The sequence below is a fragment of the Papilio xuthus genome, unplaced genomic scaffold (assembly GCF_000836235.2).
Source record: "Papilio xuthus unplaced genomic scaffold, Pxut_1.1 DF826933.1, whole genome shotgun sequence".
NCBI lineage: Eukaryota > Metazoa > Arthropoda > Insecta > Lepidoptera > Papilionidae > Papilio > Papilio xuthus.
Window position 1 is genome coordinate 1,732,565 of NW_013531716.1, and position 22,608 is coordinate 1,755,172.

A 22,608-nucleotide genomic window follows, 5' to 3' on the forward strand; every position below is an offset into this window, starting at 1 on the left:
TTTAGGGACAGTAATAGAAATTAAGTTAAATCAAAGAAGTGAAATTGGTATTAAAAATAAGAAAATAAATCTTACTAAAATTTACCTGACGCGCTGCTGAATTCGTAAACGGCTGTATGAAGTGATTTGAGAATAGAATACTGAGTCCACAATCTTCGTAAGCGCAGACGGGATTGTGACTCAAGGTCTTTTTTTATTTTAACCTTAGCTTTCATGAATTTAAAGTCATAATTAATTCCTTTTGTACTAATGAATTGGGAATAGATTGGTTGTCTAGCTTTTTTTAATTTTATTACAAGGAATCGAAGTTTTATTAGGGATAATATTTGGTGGGTAACTTTACAAAAAAATACTGGATATTGTTATCCAATCGTAAAATAAAATCTTACCGTAAAAAGCCTTTACGGAGATATAATAATCACTTTCGAATACAAAGCTTTTACGGCTTCCCAAATTGAAAGTGCTTATAGCTCACAATATAAGCCCTTAACTATCGGTATGATTTTGAGATTACCTTAATATATTAACGAAACAAACGTATGTCGTGTATTAAAAACAAAAGAAGTTTAATAAAAATTAAAGATTTTTATAAATACGTATTTGTAATGTTGTTATATATGAAAAGAGCAAGAGGCAGTTGGATTGTATTCATAGTGAGAATCGAATTATGCAGTATATTATAATATTAACTAACTGTTGGCATACAGCCGAGCTCTTACGTCGCCTGTCCTATGGAATGTTCTGGTTCAAGGACGTTCGAGAGGGAAGCGCGGCACGGAATAGGACTATTATCCGATTCAAAGGATTGTAAACGGAATTCTCAAGATTGTTTTAATTACTTTGTATGGAAAGAAATATAGATATTTTGCCTTCTAAATAGTGTATGAGTTTGTTAGAATGATTAGCGAAATCGCAATAGCGATTTGTGCAGCTGACTGTATAATCCAATAAGATTTATAGATTATGAGTAAGCACGAAGGTAGGAGAAGTGAGAGACATTTACTACAGACGCTCTATTACGAAATCTGATACTACATTCCTTGGATTAGGGAAGTAAGAGCTTCACTTAGCCTCATTATTTGTTATAAAATATGCGCGGAGCACATCAATCCTTTCAAAAACACAATGTCAAGGGCTAAATCAACGTGGCGGGCACACGCGATCGCGTGACTTGTCAAATGGCGTCAGGACACACTATCTTCACTTTCAGAAGGCGCTTCGGTAGTTAATCCGCTGTCAGAAGAAAATATATCTTCATTTTTTTAATTTGAATAAAAAAGTATACAATGCTTGAAGAAAAAAAAAAATTGTAATAGCGGTACCTGTCGCTTTGCTATTTTTTTGAATACAGATGGCCGCTCTCTCGCTTGCCACCTTATATTGAAAAAAATATTTTTAGGTGTCAATTGGTAATTTCGTGAAACGTTATAGCTTTGTATTTCTACAAATCTGTTATACTTATTTTAATCAATGTTTTATGAATAATGATAACATTTGTACTGTGATTCTGAGTTATGCGTAGAAATAGAAGCAGCAAACTCTGAAACTGCATTACATAAAATGACATATAACCGCGGAATAACATGCTTAATAGGATCTCCAACGACCTCGTACACCGAGCTCATGACATTAGGGTGTATTTACACTGACGCTATCAAGTATGCTGAGAACTAAATAAATTAGTTATTTAAAATACTAAACGCTCAAAATAGTCTTGCCCGAAGACTTCACTTGTTTTACGAGTTTATTATAAAAGTTTTAGTACACAATCATAAATATTACTCACTATTAATATATGTGTTGTCCAAAAAAATTTTTCAGTGAAGAAAATAAACCTTTTTTTTTTAATTTCTATATGATTTAATTACATTTTGATCAGTTGCAATTTTACGCTTTAAAGAAATGATTTTGAAGCTATGTTATGTCAGGTTTAAAATAAGAATTGTTTTTTCTAAACATTTAGAATTCATACTGCATTTGTATTGTATTTTAAATTATTTCATTTATGACTATTGCATTCTATGATATACAAACTGCTTATTTATGTATAATTTCCGCTAAGTGTATAGGCATCTTTATAGTTACCATTCTCTTGATAACTCCGTGTTGGCATTAAAGTTAGTTTGAACTTAATAGCTAACGGATACCTCGTGTTTTAAACATTAACTAACATAGTGCCTCTTAACCAGTTTAGGTAGATCAACTTTTTTACATAACTTTAACATAACAACTTTTTTACATAACTTTGCTACACATTATTTTTTTTTAATTTCGCGCAGACGAAGCCGCTGGTGTCAGCTAGTATTTAAATAAAGATCAGGGATAATCAAATTAGGATTGTTGTTAACTTTTTTTTAAAAATAAATATGGTTTAAAATATTTTGTTAAAATAAAGCTTATTCCGCTACTCCAATCTAATCCACATAAAAAATCTTAAGCCAAAAAGCAAAAGAAAGAAATCGGATTGCGTTATTGAGTTATTGTGTTGTCCTCAGGTGCGTGTTGAAGCGTAAATACGTATCTTGTAGGGAGACAAATAATCGAACAAATATTTGGAAAATCGCAAGGATTAATTCTACCTATGTTTCGTTATGTACTTTTTGATCTGTAAACGTTTGTATATAAAGAAGTAGGTACAGGAAATAATCTTCCAATATAAAAATCTTATAATTATATAGTTTAGTTACTTTTGAATATACAGTTAGTGCTTAGAACGCGAATTCAACTTAATGGCAGACAACCATTCTACTTAAAAAAAGTATTTTCATGAAACAAAGGTTAAACATAAAAAGGAGATTGTTTCTGAAAGAAAGTAAGAATAAAAACTTAAACATAAGTTTTTATACCTAATCTCTGGACATGAATTCTGGTCCGGTCTCGAGAGAGTGGCGGAGTTTAAGTAACAAGATACCGTATTTCGGACCCTAGATAGTTGAAGTTTTATCTTTTCTGATTGCTCATTTTTATCATTGGATTAAATTATTTCTAATCATAAAAAGCAGTAAGAACATTTTATTAAAAGCAACGTCAGGAAAGTTACTTATAAATAAAAAAATCAATCGTTTAAATTATGTCATAGCGACTAGAAAGTCACTCAGACTTCCAGATGTCTTTTAGCGCCCTAAAATTGTGCCTTTATGTTTTATTGAACGCGTGATTTTTCTCTTCATAATCTTTATTCGTTTTACGCAATACTGCGTCCTAATTACTAATTCTGTAGTCAAAATTTAAACAAAAGAATATGAGATATAAAAAAAACATACCATTTTGTATGTTGACAATATAAATAAAGTTGTATCAAAAAATCCAAAGCGTAAAGATGCAGCACAGTGTAAAATCGTTAACAATTTTACGTGCATATCAGAAGTTATTGGACCGCGAGTTTCGCTCTGCTCTTTATAATTGGGAAGCTTTTTTGTAGAATTTGATCCTGCGAATAGTTAGTTTTGACTTTTTTCATTCATTTATAAAGGGAAAAATATTTCCCAAAAAATTTGACTACCTTGTTAGGGAAAATCGTTGTTAAAAACTATTTTTTTTAAATCGTATTACGTTTTATATTTTAATGTCGCTATTATTTTGTTTCTATAGTTGCAGCAGTTACAGCAGTTTTACGTAATAAAAATAACTATTCAAAATACAATAACACTATAATATTAAACAACTGTAGTATGCAAATAAATTTTCTCGTGGATAAAAATATTAATTTAAGTGTCAAAGTTCACATTACTTATATTACTTCTACGCATAATTGTAAAACTAGAGAGACGTTCGTTTTAGCAAAACTACAGAATATAAGAAACGAAATTATTAAAGAGTTTGAATGACGGTCTACATATTTTGAAAGTATGTTACTTTAATGCTGGACTTACCGCGAGTTTCTAAGACAAAAATCTCTGTATAAAACATATCGTCATCACAGTCATGTATGTATCTTAGTCAAAACAGAGATAACAACGTGTTTTAAAAGGGATTTTGGTCTCGGAAACCCACGATTAGAAATTTTATTTGTAATATATTTTATAACATAACCGATATTACACTATAGTTAGCTTTACATTTATGAGTTAAAATAAACAATTCTTTGCTTGTTTGAAGAAAAATGAAATTACCCAAGAGTCCGAACTTGAGTTTTTAATAAAACAAAACTTACATCAATAAATCATTTCTTCCATATCGTCCGCGCAACAAAGTTTCTGAGCGAACTTTAAAAGATAAATAGAAAAGAGTGTGGCAAGTTTTATTCGAATTAGTGATTTTATAGACAGTGAAACCTTACTATTATTAATATAAGCTATTTTTTATTTAAACTATGCATTCTTCCCAAAGTTTCTAAGATCACTCCTTGACATTCGTGAATATTGAAGTTGCAGAGTTATATCAGTTTTCATTTTGAATTTAATATACAGAGAAATATTACGGAAATTAAGTGCAATTAATTTATATCATAGGGTGGCAAACAGGCGAGCGGCCACCTGAAATCGCTTAAATAGCGAAGTGACCGTTGCCCATAGACATACGCAATTGCATATGCGTTGCCTACCTTTAATCGAAGGATAGGATGCACAGAAAGAAAATATTTTTCCTTTCCAAAATCATTTAATAACAGATGAAAATGATTTAAAAACAGATTCTTAAATATCCTTATTTACCGGTATTGTGGTTTTATCAGTACTTCTAAAATAAATTAGAAAATATATCAAACCAGCAAATGACGAATTATTGCATAAAAATTATTAACAGATAAAACATAACACTATTTCTGTCCAGTATCACGAAATACCTGGTTTTTCACACCCGTTAAACATTGAAGCCGAAACAGGCGGATGCAGAATGCTTGAAAATTTTCAATTTCACGTGTATATTGACGTTCATTCGACCATGCTCGTCTGCTTCCTGCTCGCAATTAAAGCATTTCTGTTTCGGGAATTCGTTAGGGAATATCAATACGAGTATGTACTCGAACGTAGAAAAATATGAGTACGCTTATAATTGCAAATTTATTAGAAAAACGTTCTAATTGTAATAATTCAATCTGTATCTTAATAAAATTAATAAGAAGTAGTAAATAAATACATTAAGCTTAAGAAACATATTTCATATCCTACCATACCTAAAAATAAATCTGGCTAGTAATAAAAACATTTAACAAGACAGACTATGAAATAGGATAATTGCTTATGCCGCGGATAAACTTAAAAATGGTAAGTAATCTACGTCTGTAGCGAATTTCATCGAGATCCTACCTTATAATATTATACCTTCTAATAAACATCTATTTATTAAAACTTTCGCATTTATAATACTAGTAAGATTTAAAATCGAATAAAGTAAAATTTTAACCGATGTTTATTGTTTTACAAAAAAAAGTACTCTAATATAATATAGAATAATTTAAAATGAAGCACGTACAAAATTCAAATCAAGTAGAAACGTGAGCTTATCCAGGTGCGTCTAACTGTCCCTAGAATCAGTCCAACAAATGATAGGGACGTTTGACAATTCAACGTCACGTAGAGAGATAATAGGCCACTATAAGGATAGCATTATTATATGATCGTAATAGTAACATATAAATTTTTTGTTTTGTTTTTCAAGTGAAGCGAATAATTTTTTTATTCTGTACTTTTTTAGTCGTTTTCGATAATTTACGAAGTTGCCAGTTTCATGGGCACAAAAATAAATTGATCACAAAAAGAAATTAAAGGGTTACTTTATTGAAATGTTTTAAGTTAAAATGTCCATTGGGAATTTCTCTGACAGGGAATTTTATAAAGCTTCAAAATTTGTTCTCTAAAATATACTTCTCCGTTTTATTGATGTTTCAACTATTCCTTTATCTCGAATTCGCCGCAAGCTATAACGTCAAATGAATTTCAAAGTATACTATTGAAGTTTTCTCATTCGGGAATTTTCTCATAATTGTCGTTTAGGCTACAGACAATGGAACTAAAATTCCTACTAACTTGCATGGGTATAAACATATATATGAGTAAAAAAATCCTCTTGAGTCGGATAAAGCATACTCTCCAAAAAATAGGGTTTTTATAGGTGTTTTAACGGTGGAAACCAGCAGTAAGGAAATCTTGCTAATATTATAAATGCAAAAGTTTGGGTGAAAGGATGGATGGATTGATAGATGAATGGACTTATGTTTGTTTGAAGGTATCTTGAGAACGGCTGTATAGATCTCACTGAAATTTGGCATAGATGTAGAATGTAGTCTGGAAGAACAATGGTTGCTAATTTTTTTATACCGCGCGGACGGGATAGCCGAAAGCCATTTATAACTATTTTAATAGTTTTAAACATAATGTATTGCAAAGTAAGTTGAAAACAAAGAATAAGTTTTCTTAACAAAGAAAAAACTTTAAATAATACTCTTTATGAAGGTTATCCAGACTAGAGTGTAGTGTTTAAGGAAAACAAAACAGTAAAAGCCTCTTATTGGAAAAAGCTGTTTTTTGTTCGCTTCTAGTTTATAACAGCTATTGAAACTTCGAGCGCTTGATCGTTGTATTACCTATTTTTATTCAAATTTACGTTTGACTTTCTTGGAAAGTCATTTTTGATTCAATAAAATATACATATTTTGTGTGCTTAGTTATTTATCGTATATTTAACAAACTTAACAAGGAAATCCCAATCGCTTCTTTTGTTTTGCACAAAAAAAATTTTTGAAATTCGAAGAAGGCCATTTTTAGAAAATCTAACTCAGTTTGATTAGTTGTTGCTCTATGTTCGGATAATTGCAACAGTTTAAATGTCAATAGGTTTTTACTGTGCCAAATTTTGTTAGCGATTCCGCCACCGTTATTCTTCCAAAATAAAACTAATGAAAATAAAAAAAATCTTCGTTCAAATATATTTGTTATCAATGTAAGTGTTAGTACAATTCGCCACACTTTGTTTAAGATGTATATTGCACGTGGAATACCGTTTTTCAATTTATAATTCGGTCTTAGCGTTTTGCTTTTGACGTTTTGGATTTAAGTTAAATAAACAACGTAAAGCTTCTTAATAATCAATGAAAGTTTTGAAAAAATTCACCATACTAATGTTCTGTGTTTAGGGTAAATGTAATAAGATCAAAACAACATTGCTGTACATTTAAGTCGTAAAAATTGTGAGGAAAATTATACGCGTAACGCGAACGCGTTTAATTGCGTCATAAATTTGAAAAAAGGGTTCGACCCGTAGCTTGAAATGAAGCCATGAATTAGACGACTTGTTTTAACACCTCAAATGGAGAATGTGTTAATTTACTGTGGGATATGAGTGTAAGGCTGGATGTTATTTTTTCACAACTAGGCCAAAAAAAAAATCTTAAATGTAAATGGCGATTAAATTGCCGATGTTTCCAGTTGATATCAGCGGTCACTACGCTATTTCGTTCAATTTAAGCGGCCCCTTGCTTATTTGCCACCTTATAATATAAAAAGAAAACAATACGTACAATACTCACCTCATATCGTTCAACGATTTTCTTCTACCTAATTTTTGTTATAATCAATCGATACTCTAATAAAAAATTCATTAAAAAATCTACACGACTTCAAATGGATTTAAATTTATGTTTAATTGGTTTTCTCTATTATATTATAGTGTGTATAAAACTACATGTAATAAGGAATAAATGTGTATTAGAAGTTCTGGGTTTTTCGAAAGGTAAGTGAAAATATTTATCTAACGTTTGATTTCTACGTCATGCTAAAATGTGTGATGAATAGGTAAGAAAGAGTCCGTAACAAATATCTAATCATTGGTTTCTGAGATGCAAATCTCTGTATAAAACATATCATCATCCCTGTCATTATCTTTGACAAAACAGAGATAACAATATGTTTTAAACGTGGATATTGGTCTCAATAACCTACGTAAGAAGAATAATACACTTAGTTACAAACGATAGCACATGTGTTAAGATTTGCCATCAATTTCGTATAAACTGGGACAACGATGGGTTAACTCGATAAACACACCGTTCCATCGTATCGATTTGCTACTAAGTGTATTAGAAATTCAACTTCAGTACTAAACTAAAGGGGTTTCCTGCTACTATAGAGTAAATAACGTTCTAAGTGAATGAATGTTTATTTATATAAACAGTCTGTGTAGTAAGGCTACTGAAAACATGCTTATTTTAAAACTTGTAGCTTACTTTCTGACTGCGCTGTGAGACCTGGGGAATACAGTAACTTGTTAGTAAAATTAAGCAAATTCTATAGCTTATGTTAGGTCCTTCATTTAGGTGACGTCTATTTTATTAAATCCTGATGATCTTACATTACACCATTTGCTTTTCAAAGAGGCGAATAATTCATCATTCATATGACTTAATCGAACACGATTGTTTTAATGCGCAAATCGAAATAAATATTGATTATAAGTGCAATCAATCAGAGGACCTATCGTGAATATTAGCGATGTCTTTTCGAACGTCATCGACAAATGTTTAAATTTTTATGAAATTTACCTTTGTTCATTTCGCCCTATATGAGCGCTACACGGCGCTATAGAGCGTCGGTGGCTCAGGGGTCAAGCACTTGACTTGCAATCTGCAGGTCCTGGGTTCGAATCCCGCCGTGTACCAATGTGTTTTTCGATTTCCGATTTACATATGTACATTTATCCGACGTTCTTACGGTGAAGGAAAACATCGTGATGCAACCTGCACATATCTGAGAAGAAATTCAAAGATTTGTGTGAAGACAACCAACCCGCACTTGGCCAGCGTGGTTGACTATGGCCTAATCACCCTTAACTTAGGGTAGGCTCCGAGCCCCTCGGTGGGGACGTATAGCGAGCTGATGATGATGGGCATAGCACAAATTTAATACAAATTTTGTAGAAGATGATTCACAAATGTTCTCACGAATAATAGTGATAAGTCCTGAGGAATGGGTATCTGGTGACGATTTTAAAAATACATCGTATACAGGATGATTCACGTTTTGTATGCGACCATTTATTTAATGTCCGTTGCAGTACCACTCGACGCTCTGAGGTTATTAAAAACACCTGACGGCTACGTTACCCTAATGGATGAATTTTTGTTTTGACAATAAAATATGTTACATTCGATATAGAAATCGCGTGATACATAGAAATAACAAATTCTGATAATTCTTTGTTTTAATCAATATCGTAATTTATGAGTCAAATAATATCATATTATATTAACATATTTTAAGGCGCTTCTATGTTTGCTTTCATTATATATATTTACATTTTACAACATGATATAAAATCGAGCTTATGTCCGCGCGCTGTGCAGCCAAAATTAATTTTGGACATTGTTGATCTTATAAAATAACCAAATAAAAGTAAAGAATAAGCACCTTTATTTTTTAACCTACCTTTAAAACGTGATGCATGAATGTTGCTAACTTCAGCATTCATTAAAAAGCATTGCATAAGTGTTTTATACTACGTATCTAAGGTCTATATTTAAAAAAAATAGTTTACATTTTTTAACACTTTCCATGCCAGTACGATTTTTTCATATAAATTCTCATTGAAATTACATTCAAAATTAAAACGACAAAAGAAGAAGACTATTTTTATAAAACATACAATATTTTTTACGTAAAATTCATGTAAAGAACCCTGTAGATATTCAAGCAAATATATCACTGTATGTGAAAACACCCGCGGGACTTAAAACCCCTTTCCATTATCTGATGCGTTAATATTAATTAATTACTCCTAACGCTCGCTTTGATCTCGATTCGTGTTCTCTAGCATAGATAAAATAATTATCATTATAAATCTTACGTAAATATATGGAGCAGTAGCAGTAGTTTAAAAAGACATCCAATCTTTTTTCAAAGGCAAAACTCAAGATTACTTAGCACATACACGTTCCGACGTTGACTGTGTACATTGTTAAAAAGAGTAAAGTAGATTTCTACGATATTGAATGTTCTTTAATATTTATAACGTATTTAAAATGGCTGTTTCCCGTTGGGCCGATCAGCTTTCCAATCAATTGACCCAATGGAAATTTATTTGTCCCATTGGGTAGATCGAATCCAAAGAAGGAATAGGACCAATGAGAATTTTTTTTTAATCTTTGGAGCCTATCGGCAAAACGAAACACCCTATATGATTAGTTTTCTGATGAAGAACATAAAGGGTAAATTTTTATCATATTCATAAAAAAGCAGACGTAAAGGTATTGAGACAAAATAAGTTTGTTAAATTAAAAGATGAATATTTCTTAATAAACGAAATAAAACAATAAAATCTCGAAGAGAAATGCTATCAATGTGATTTGAAGAAATAGTGAAGGCTAAAATTTTTGAAACAACCTCAAGAAGTTTCGAAGGGTTGTTCTGCGGGGAAATAGTATATTTGTCAGCAGAAAATTGGATTTTTTTTCATAAGATGACATTGGTTTAAGATTGAATTGAATCGTGATCTATCTCGTCTTAAATGAGGAATCTCGTACTAAGCCGATTGAAATAAGCTTTAACAGTTCTTAGACGCGTAGTGAAAATTAAGTTTTATAATAACAAATGAAGATCTTTTAAACAGTGGCAGAGCCGGCTTTAAAATCTTCGCACGAGTTGTCCCGGCTCGCCCGGTGAAATACTACGACCACACAGAAGACAGGCGTGAAGTGGAAGCTATTCCGCGTTTCGTCTGATGAGTGTGCGTCCCGGAGGCCTAATTTAGTCCTCTTTCCCTTCCCACATTTTGCTTATAATTTAAGGATGGGAAGTGAAAGTGGACTTTCCGGATGAGAGGATGCATGTTAAGGGAAAATATTTTTTTTCTGTGGATCCTTTCCTCCGTCGATTAAGGTAGACAACGCATATGCAATTGCGTATGTCTATGGGCAACGGTCACTTCGCTATTTCAGCGATTTCAGATGGCCAGTCTCTTATTTGCCACCTTATGATATAAAAAAAAGATTCAGACATTTATTGTAAGAGATAAGAAAAAACAAATTTCATGTACTATTTTTACTTGTTTTTAATTTCTTAACGGTAAGTAGCATTTACTCTTGATAACAACAAAGAAAAATAAGACAATCGTCATTACAATACTGGTATTTATTATTTCTTTTGCTCTCCTGTTGCATTTGCCTCAATAGACTTTAACGAATAGAGCTTTCTCCAATACTTTCATAAAAATTACGGGGAGTTGACATTCAAGCAAAAATAACAGTGTCGAAGTAATTAATAAAAAAAATATTAAATTTCATGTAATTTGTACTCCTATCTATTGGTCATAAATCACTCTCGTGCGTGATAAATGTGGTGTTAATACCGTGATCAAATAGATTACGTTACCGTTTAACATATTGCCAGCTAATTTCTGTTAATCGCAATGATTTATGAGAATTTATTAAAAAGGTGAACATATTAAATATTTTTTTGTATCCTGAATATCAATTACGAAGCTATTACGCAGTTATAACGAGTGACAGAACTCTTAACAACAAGAATTGTTGCAAGGATAAGCCGATCAAGAGTACTAGGACCTCATAAGTAAAGGTGTTATGCAGATAATGAAATACTTTATAGCTTTCATAGTTGTAATTGTAATCAACATTGGATGAGCTGCATACCATGTAAAAAAGCAAAAAAAAATATACATTGTAAAACATTTTTTTGTTGGTAATTTTGCTTATTAAATTACTTATCATAATGAAAACAAAATCTTCTTTTCTAAAGTACTTAGTCAACGATACTGGCTTGTCAAATTTCCATTTTAAGGAAGATGGAGGGTGCTTTGTGGCAAAATTGATGACGTGTAAAAAGCCGATAGAGGCATCGGTGGCTTAATATAATATCCCCGCAATGCCAAAGACCTCTTCATAGGCTCTTAAGCTTTTAAACCGGGTTATTAATTTTCTATCCAAGTTTTAAGTAGATATTTGAAAATATAAATTAATATATTATGTTTTCATAAATTATTTCCAACGTTTCATTAATTTATGATAAAAATGAAATAAAAATATAAGATTACTAATGAATGAAACAAATATTTACTTCTAAAACAAACCTTCAAGAGCTAAAGTTTAGAACCAAAACAAACTCGCAATTTTGTGTGTAAAATATAATACTATATGTTTTTAATATACGCCTTATTGAATGAAATTGGTAAACAAAAAGGCGTCAATTTAGTAAGATGCATTATTGATACAGCTTCTAAGTTCCCAAAGTGGAAATAATGCTTGAAATACGATAATTTTTATTCAAAGCACAATAAAGGCATGAAACTTTTTCTTTATTATGCTTATATTGTTTCGTTAACTTTACTTGTTAAAAATTTTTATGAAACACTTCAGATATAATTGATCAATATTGCGTTAAACCGTATTTTCTTTTTCTCCCAAAGTAATTTCTTTTTTATATATTTCTCATTTATGAATAACCTAGCTGTAGCCCGCGACTCCGTGCACGCGGAATTGTAAAAAAAATTAATTACTTTTTTATTTAATTATGTGTTTTTACAGACTATATTCTACATCTATACCAAATTTCAGCAAGATCCGTTGAGCCGTTCTGGAGATATCTTATAATACAAACCATCTAAATATTCGTATTCATAATATTAGTAAGAAGTTAGTTTATTTAAAAAAGAAAATAATGCAAGTATTGTAAATTAATTATCTAGAATTCTATAATTCAAATTATTAAGCGCATTACAAATATAAAATATCCAGAGTAGACTTTTGCATATTCAAAGAAGTAGAAATGGATTTGAAGTAAAGTAGAGTTAAGTTACCTGTCTTTGTTGTTAGAAATAGTTTGAATAAGATGTCCGATGCTAACAATATATCAAGTTTCACGAAGGCAGCATTAATTAAAAGTTAACGTGGAGTAGATAGACGAGAGCAATCGTAACTTTGCTTGCGAGCTCTCTTTGAGGTGCGCTTTCACTGGAGCGGAAAACGGACGAAAGATTATGAAAACTTTTTACCTTCTGTTCAGGAATTGATTCGTTAATGCGAATTTATATGTGTGTAAGCCAAAAAGAAAGATAATTTTACTATTATAAATGCGAATGTTTGGATCTATGCATGGATGTTAGAAGGTATCTCCAGAACGGTTCATTAGATCTTACTGGAAGAACACATACAGTACTTGTTATTAATACTTATTATTATTAATAAGTTTTTTTTTCGCGCGTTAATTCAGAGTGGACAGAGATGCGGGCCAAGACTATTTTATTACAAACAAATTTGTTAATATTGCTTGTTTATTACAAGTAGTCGAATCAGTCCTATTGTGACTCTGTTTAGCCTTAAGAGTGCAAATGTTTCGGATACCGTACCGTCGTGTCTATGAGACAATTGACTATCGAAAAAATCATAATACTTTCAATATGTTTTGTATCTCTCAGTGTATACACGCCTTAAGTTCGTGAATCGCTATCTCCTTAGGTCGTTATAGGAGACTACGTAGTGTACACATCGGTGATTGAAAGCGTATTGATTGGCGCTACATACAGTCCGCATAGCTTTATTTGCATATGCCAACAACAGTACTGAATAATTTTATTACCTTGTAAACAGTTGTCTTTTTTAAACTTTGCATTTTAAATATTAAATTTTGTCTAACGAATGGTTACTTTTATTTCATACTAGCTCTCGCCCTCGACTCCTTCTGAGAGGAATTAAAAAAAACATAAAGAGCTGCCTATGTGTTCTTCCATACTATGTTCTACGTTAGTGTCAAATTTCATGAAGATTCGTTAAGCAGTTCTGGAGATACCTACAAACAAACGTCCGTCCATCTAAACTTTCGCTTTTATAATATTAGTCAGAGTAAAATTTTATTAGCTACATGTATTGGAAATAAAGTAGTTTTATTTATGTTAAACTGTCATGATACGAGAAGAAAATATGACATAAAAGTTATATTTTACAAAACATAACGCTTGTTTATCATAAAATAAGCTATGAATGTAAATTGTTATTTCGATGTCCCATTTTACTGCAGCTATCATAAAACAGATGGTATAAATTATATACAATGTAAGTATGAAGATCTAATAGTAAATAAATTTTATATATATTCAATAGAAAAATTTTATATTGATCGATGAAACACATAGCGCGTTATTTTAGTATTTTTTGTATGCAATAGTTTTTGACATGTTTGCAAATGAATTGAATCCACATAAATGTTTGTTTAACAGTACGATGATAGGTATAGTGACGTCATCGTTCTATATGACGGTTCATATTCCACCTACGTTAAACTAACGTTTGGCATTCCAGTATTGCGGAGGTTTGACGTAACTTCCTGTCTAACACAAATGCATCATGTAATGATCCCTGTATTAACGCGAAGGTTGAAGAAAAGGGTAATGATAAAAATCCGACCGAGCTTTTCTTGTTATAGCACATTCCATTTGTTTCATCGTTTTATTCTACATACTAAAATTTATAAAAATTTAGCTGTCGCCCGATATTCCGTTTAGGATCTTATCATTACAGGATATATACATCTAGATCGAATTTCACCGAGATCTATGCATCTGTTCCGATACCTTCTTACAAATACCCATCCATCTATCAATACATCCGAAAATTCGAATTTATAATGTTGGTAAGAAGTAAGGTACCACTTCGCAGTGCAGATATACATTTTTTATTTTATTATTAGAATAAATATATGGTACGTATTTGTACCACAGCTGGGCACACGTTTCTCTTTTGAATACCTGTTTAACCGTAAAATAAGCTCGTAACTATTTTTATGTTGCTTGTAATAAATTCTTTTACATACAACTGGAATGCATTTTTCTTTGAAAACTTACCACTCATAGTCTTTGATCATAGTTTGCGCTATGAAAGTTCATATCTAAATTACTTTAAACCGTAATCACAAACTACTAAATAATCGAATGCGCTCCAAACTATTATACTCATTAAATCTACAATTAATTTAAATATTAATAGGCCATTAGTAGTTTTATTAGTCTAGTACGATACACGCAAATAAAAATAACCTAACATAACAACGATAAATGTTGTGCAAAATTCTTAGGATTACTGGCAACATGAAAAAAAAATTAATGATACTAGTATTAAAAAAAAAACTTTATTTGTAAGTAGCTATGCGTTCCAAATTGTAATCGAACCAAACTCCAAATTTCATCCAGATTCGTACAGCCGTTCTGGATTTATTCATACGTAATAACAAACATCCACATTTCGCATTTATAATATTAGTAAGAGTTAAGATTAAGCAATTGAATGGAAATAACAATATTCTCTACATAAAACTATCATGAACTAATAATTAAAAAGCGATAAATTCAAAAACTTTTTCAATTACATTGTTCTCAAAAGTTTTCGGAAATTCGTGTTTCAAAACTAGGTAAATTAGCTTGCAAAGTAGCGCCAATTTATTACTAACAAATTGTTTCTGTAAAATGTATTCGAAGCTTTTACTTGAAATAATTATAAACATGTTTTTTATTTTTATAATATTAGTATTGACAATCAAAAGATCGGTTACTTAAAAACTTTATTTATTAGTAGAAAAAGAAGAGTGCAAAATTAATAAAAAAATTAAAAACAGCAGTCATATACCTGACCAGCATTAACACAAAAAGCAAAGAACCCTAAATAAAAAAAAAAGTTATGTGTTCTATACATACATACTTGCAATTTGTTTCAAAGCGGTCACAGCTGATTTCAATGTACTCAATGTTCGGCGTCGTAAATTATTCTTTCGACCGAAATTATCCATATCAATATTTACGGACATTTTAATTTTGTACATGTGAGTGAAAAAGGAGCACCGCAAAATGTACTTTATGTTCCCGAAGTCGAGAATGTACTGGTAAATGCATATCAGTAATCGACAGTCCACTTATGGAAGCCATAACTCATATCGCACAACAAAATATGTGGAGATGGAAAAATGTTTTTAAAATAAATTTATTTTCAAATATTTTTATAACGATGTACTCAGGAGAATATTGTTCGTTGTTGAGATTTTTCCGAAAACGTTTACAAATCACATAATTGTGATATCTATTGTCTATTGTAGAGTATACGTAATTTTAAGCAAATACCAAATTTTTAACAAATGAGCTAGCATGTCTCAAATCCAAGTCAATGCAAAAATATTAGAAGTCCGCTTCCTACACTTCGTTTTTTTTTTATAACAGAAAGGGAACGAGCAGCGGGAACACCAAGGTATACAACGACGCCCATGGACATCAGCAATACCAGAGGAACCGTAGATGCGTTGCCGGCCTTTGAGATGGTAATACGCTCGCTTCTTGAAGGACCCTAAGTGGTAGCAATGTAAACAAACAATCGTCGTTTAACAAGTAGTGTTACAGCGAAAGCAATGCCTATCAAATGTTATACTCATAATGAGGTACGAATTTTATTGACATTATTAGTAAATCGACTCCACTCCATTTTGAAATCTTTACGTTAACACCTGACAAATTTAAGGCCTATTTACTGCGGGCCGGTGCGATGCGCGAGAGTTCATACGTAGCGTTACCTAAACACTGGAACTATTTCCGTCCAACGCCAGAGCTATCAAGTTCAACAGTTCAGTGTAAATCATATAGTACGTATGTCGCAATTTTCATAATAATTATGTCTATCATTCCTCTTTTTAATATCTCACTTATATCAAGGGAATTAGATCACGATTTTCGATTGCTATTGCATTCTTTACATATATTAAATAAAAAGTATAGTTAGATTTAAAATGTTTAATAAAACACCGAAAATATTACGAAATGGATCGAGTGCTTATGTCAACCGTAAAGTTATTAATCGACATAGTTTGTATGGGCATTCTAATTGTATCAAGTAAACAAAATATACCAATAAAGTAAAGTGAAAATTCAATACAGAGTCATGCGAATGTATGAATGGATATATGAATGTTTGTTAGAAAATATCTACACAACGGCTTAACGGATTTCGATGAAATTTGACATACGTCTATAACATAGTCTGGAAGTACACATAGGCTGCTAGGTTTCACATGGACGGAGTCGCGGGCGACAGATAGTTTGACTATAAATAAAAAACTAACCCTTGCTTATGACCCAGTTACAATTTATACGCTTGAGATGGCAATAAAAAAAATATAATCTCACACTATACAAGCATGTGAATGGAAATATCTTTGGCTGATCGTCTTTTTCTCCGTCGATTAAAGGTAGGCAACGCCTCTTGCAGATGTCTGTGGGCGGCGGTCGCTTAAATATTTCGGCGAATACAGATAGCCACTTGCTCGTTTGCAGTCTTATAACAAAAATATAAATAAAAAGGAAAGATTGGATGATATAGTATGATCGTCACAAAGATCGGCTTGCTTGTGTAGGTATTATTTGGAAGTTATACAAGCGCAATCCGAAGCCAAGCCTGAGGCAACCTATATAAGGTACAGTTCTGTGTATAATTTACCTTTCGCTTTTCCTTTGAGGAAGCTTTAATTTCACTGTTTAACCTCTGCAAAAGTCACCTTTATCTTACGCTTCAGAAAGCTTTATACGCTGTTTAATTCAAACCTATTTAATTTCAACTTACTTAAATATGAATTGCGACAATTTTAATTTGAATTATAAAAGATACTTCTGGTCTTTGGGTGTCACAAATTTTTTTCTGAAATTGAATTTTTCAATTTCAACAACGAATTTTGATAATTAATAACAATGCGTGGACAATTATTATATATTTTGAGTGAAATTGTTTTTTGACCAATATTTTTTTAATACGAATGAATTTTCAGCTAAGGAAACTAACAGTTCGGCTTAACAAGATGGATTGTACAACCAAGTAACACGAACTATATGTCACATAAATAATTTAAATGTATTATAGTAACTTAAATCGTAAAAATTAATAATGCTAATATTCTGTTTTATTACGCTTTTAAAACAAGAGATAAATATTGTTAGATAAACGCAAAATATTTTTTTTGTTAATTTTAATTTGTCAATCCTGAAATAGAACTGTGAACGATAAAAATGTCCGCGCCGACCTCTGTTTTAACTGAACCTGTTAAAGCTTTATTGAGGTCAAGCAAGATTAACGCTTTGTCCACATTGTTTTATACAATGTTTAAATTGTTAAATATTCGCTTTAAATAACTAAAATTATGAAGTGAAATTTTTATATATTTTACCATAGTACTTTAATTAAGCAATAGTTAATCGTAATTATCCTGCGTAAATTGTATTCGCGTTTTTTTTTAAAAAAAACAAAGGCATTGGTATGTTTTCTGCTACATGTAATGAACTATTAGAACTGGTAGTCACCAATTCGTTGAAATGCGACCATAAATCATATTTTTTTTGGGCGAATTTATAATTGCTAGTGACTCAATTACGCAAGACGTATGTCTTGCGTAATTGAGTGCCATTGCCATGACAGCAACATTTAAACGCTGTTAGCCGAATACAATATAGTTTGAAATGCTTTTAAGACGATGCTTTGATTTCAGGTACAGACAACAAAGAGATATCAGGTTACTGTAGTTAATAAGTCATTTTAATGGTATTTTCTTTGTTATACTGTACGTAAATATCTTCGAAAGGTTATCCGTAATAATATTATTACTAACTTATGACCTGTAAGTTAATATATATATATATTGAGTAAAATAGTGTCATTAAATTTGTTTTATATCCCCTGTGTCATAGCGGTTCAGTCACCGGAGTTTGTAGGTTTTAAAAATTACTTAATGGTGCAAAAATATTTATTAGTTTGTTCCGAAAAAAACAAAAAGCATCGTAGAAGATGTTTAAAATTCTAACATCAATAGAAAGGTTTTCTGAACATATTCAAATCTAATTTAAATCTCTCATAATATTATTTTATTTTATAACTAAGTGAAGCTTCGGGGCGTTCTAAAAAAGCTAAAAAAGGTAAGGTCATTTGTTTGCCTTCAATTTGTAAGAAATAGACGTTATTAAAATAGGACAAAATAAAGTATTTATTTGACAAATGATTTATGATAACATATCTTCCAAGGCGTATACACTTATTTAAATATTTATGACAATACTTTTATGCATCATTTATATCGTATAAAGATATGACATAAAACTAAACTAATAGCTTAAACTATTAATATTGCTAGTTATTATAAATTATATATAAGAAATAATACCAGTACCACTCATCCTGATGAAGGGCCCCCGATGGGCTCGAAACTAGTCGGTGCCGCCACCGGACGTATATACGTGAGTGTTTAGCCGTTTTTATATCAGTTTAATAGAAGAAAAGATTTGGAGTATGTAATATTAATTTCTTTTATATATTTTGTGACCTGAAGAAACATGCAGACAAAACCACGAGCAATAGCAAGGTATTATATATAATTTAATGACAACACAAGTTTAAGTCTATAATAGTCTGAAATCTCTGTCTAGCCCTATGGATTATGGGCGTGAGTTATGTTGTTGTCGATGTTGCCAGTCTAAATGTGTCAAACGTAAGACATTATATACTTTTAATATGAACTAGAAAGAGTTTTATGTTTTTATGCTTTAATAATAACAATCCACTTCGAGAACAATATTGGAGGAAACAGGAAAATATGTTTTCCGTTACCCTTCACCCAAGATGTTAATTAATGTGGAAATTACCTTTCTTGTTTGTGCTCTGATTGAATATCGAATATAAAAGAAACTTAATTACTGAACAGCATCCGACAAAACTTCGCGCTATATAATTAAAATTCATAATGAATATTTATAAGGTTCATGCTGTTATTTATAGTAACGTAGAGAATCGCAAATTATTCCTTACTAGCTGTCGCCCGCGACTCCGTCCATGCGGAATAAAAAATAGCTTAATAAGTAGCCTATGTGTTCTTCTACGTTCTACATCTGTCCAAAAGTTCATCTAGACCTATTGAAACGTTCCGCTGATATCTTTTAACAAACGTTCGCGTTTATAATATCAGTAAGATAAGAACAGACGAATCGAAATTTATTATAAAAATCTTTTATTTATCATACGATTAGGTACATAGGAAACCAATAAATAAATACGCCAAAAGACAAAAAAAAGTTTAAACAAATACAATCATAGTTCAATCATGACCATGAGTAAATATCCACAAAAAAAATATTTAATAAAATTTTCTAAATGAACTTACTAGTAATTTGTTTGAGAACCATCACAGCTGACTTCAGAGTGTTCAAAGTTCGTCGACGTAAGTTTTTCTTTCGAGAGAAACTCTCCATATCTATGTCCATGGACATTTTGCTTTAATTACATTAATAATTTTTTCTGATAGTCCCTTAATACGCGAGAGCACAGTCAAACTACGTACTAGTGAGAATGTTGAGGAAATACTATTAGAAGATCGTCTACATCCTCGGCACAGAAGTGAGTTTTCATAGAATATCGAAATACATAGAGACAGTTACTTTTAAATTAATTGAATAAACTAAGGTAAAATACAAAATACATTTGACAACTTCTTTTGTGTAACTCAATAGTTACAGGTTTGGATGTCTGTCGGCAAGTTTTCAATGAAAAGTTAATAGTAGCTTAATAAAGAAGGCGTATGCGAACTAATAAATTGACCGTTGAGGCTATTACGACCTTATAAACGTTAAATAATAAATTATTTAATAAAATTCAGTTGGCTATACTAGCTACCAGCTAAGGCCATTTTGGAATGGTCCAAGATAAGGAGGAAAGCTTTGAATGAAATTATACATATCGATAAATACTTAAATCTCCGAAACAGATAGTTAGATTTTGTCGGGATTTGGACAGGGAGGTAGCTAATTTATAAGGGCATATAATAGGCTACTTTTTTTTTGCTCAGACAAAACGCAAGCAACTGCTAGTTTAAAAAATTTAATTCTTTATATTTGTCGACTCTATGTATTCCGCAATGTATTTAGAGATTGGCACCTGATGAATTTAAGGCCTATTTTCCGCGAGGTTAGTGTGATGCGCACTGTACAAACGCGCGGACGTTTGGTAAACAATCGTTCTATTTACAGAGGAGCGGCGGTCGTCAGCTTCATTAGCCGTTGCAATCTAACTCTTTGTTGTACGTATACATTGTACAAAATCTACTATAGCGCCTGGTTAATTTTTTTTATCGTTTAAAACTCTTTCTTCTGTTATTTCATGCCAGCATGATAAACATTTTGATAATTTGATGAATTCTCACATAAACATAGATTTGAATGATTGAAAAGATAGTAAACAACACTATGTTTTTTTACAACCTTTTCAGTTCCCATTTACTTCTTCATTCTTAAGAAGTTTCATTTTATCACAAGATGGCGATATGTTTTTAAACACTTTAAGATTTACTAACTATGCACCATTAAACTCGTTCAAATATTTCTGTCTTCAACATTATGTCGCATAAATAATCAATATTCCGTGTCCTAAATAAATTTGTACATTATTTACGCAGTATATAAACTGAGATATACGCGATATGATCCGTAACTTATAGAATATAGAGTCGAAAATGATTTCCAACATTCATCCTTTGAAACAATGAAATGTTTAAGCTTTCGTAGTAAAATATAAGAACGAAATGGTCTGTATGTTAATGAGTTATAAAAGTCGAGAGAAATCGACGTCGAAATTTTGCAGCTTTTAGCTGCTAAATATGTAATAAGACAGATTGAGAATAAAATTAAACTTTAATTAGACGTAAGTCAATTTTACAAAAACAAAAGAAAATCGTGATTCTATTACCATCTGTAGAATTAACAAAATTTATGATAAATTTAAAGAAATAAACACAAATATTTACCCTACAAAAATTGGTGAGTATATAAACAGTCTTTATTTTTTCACTAAAAGTACAAAAGGACTTTTTGCAAAATAATTTACTAACTTCTGGTGTTCTAATAAAAATATATTCAACTAAGAAATAGAAGCTCAGAATACGTGACCAGGGAGAGAATATTTGTTTTTTACGTTAAAAATACAGAGTCTAAGTCTGTAAAATCGAATTTTTTGAAAGAATATCGATATGTTTTAAATTTTTTTTTTATTTATTTATTTATTTCATGTAACAGTAGGTAACACATATTGGAAAAATATTACAATTAGTTATTAGAAAAACAAATATTACGTCGGTAAATATACGACGTGTGCACGCACCCAGTGTCGCACTATCGGGCAGTCAGGCTTGTCGCTAATGCCTCTTAGTATGGTGTTGGGGCTATCCCGCACTCTGCGTAAAAGCGAAGCTATCCGTTTGCGCAGCACGGCGTTAAAGCCGTCAGTGTGCGCTTGCGCAAACATCTCGGATGCGCTACAGTGGCGGGGAAGCCCCAACAGCATCCTAAGGCTATTGTTGTATTGTACACGAAGGGCGCTGAGAGCCCGCTGCGTGTAGCTAACCCACAGATTACATGTGTACAAAGTTTGACAATACGTCTTAAAGAGCATGATTTTAACATCTGTACTACATCGCGAAAACCTGCGAGCCAGCATATTACAGCGGACAGCCATCGCCCTTCGCTCCCTTTCAATGTCTTTGTCGTCCTTCATGTCCTCAGTTACGACATGTCCGAGATATTTGAAAGACGACACCTTTAGTAAGGCAACACCATTTAGTTTGATAGGAGGAACATGTTCTATCTTGCGACCCCTGGCTTGGAATACCA

The 22,608-nt window shown here is 31.5% G+C and overlaps 1 protein-coding gene across 1 annotated transcript in view; it reads right to left on the bottom strand.

The window, feature by feature from the left end:
* Positions 1 to 15,782, bottom strand: part of LOC106122227 (Kv channel-interacting protein 4) — a 66,063-nt gene extending 50,281 nt beyond the window's left edge. Inside the window, exon 1 of the mRNA XM_013318136.1 lies at positions 15,632 to 15,782. Coding sequence (XP_013173590.1) covers positions 15,632 to 15,752 — 121 coding nt within the window. The 5' untranslated portion in view covers positions 15,753 to 15,782. The remainder of the gene's footprint in view (positions 1 to 15,631) is intronic.
* Between the last annotated feature and the right edge of the window lie 6,826 nt (positions 15,783 to 22,608).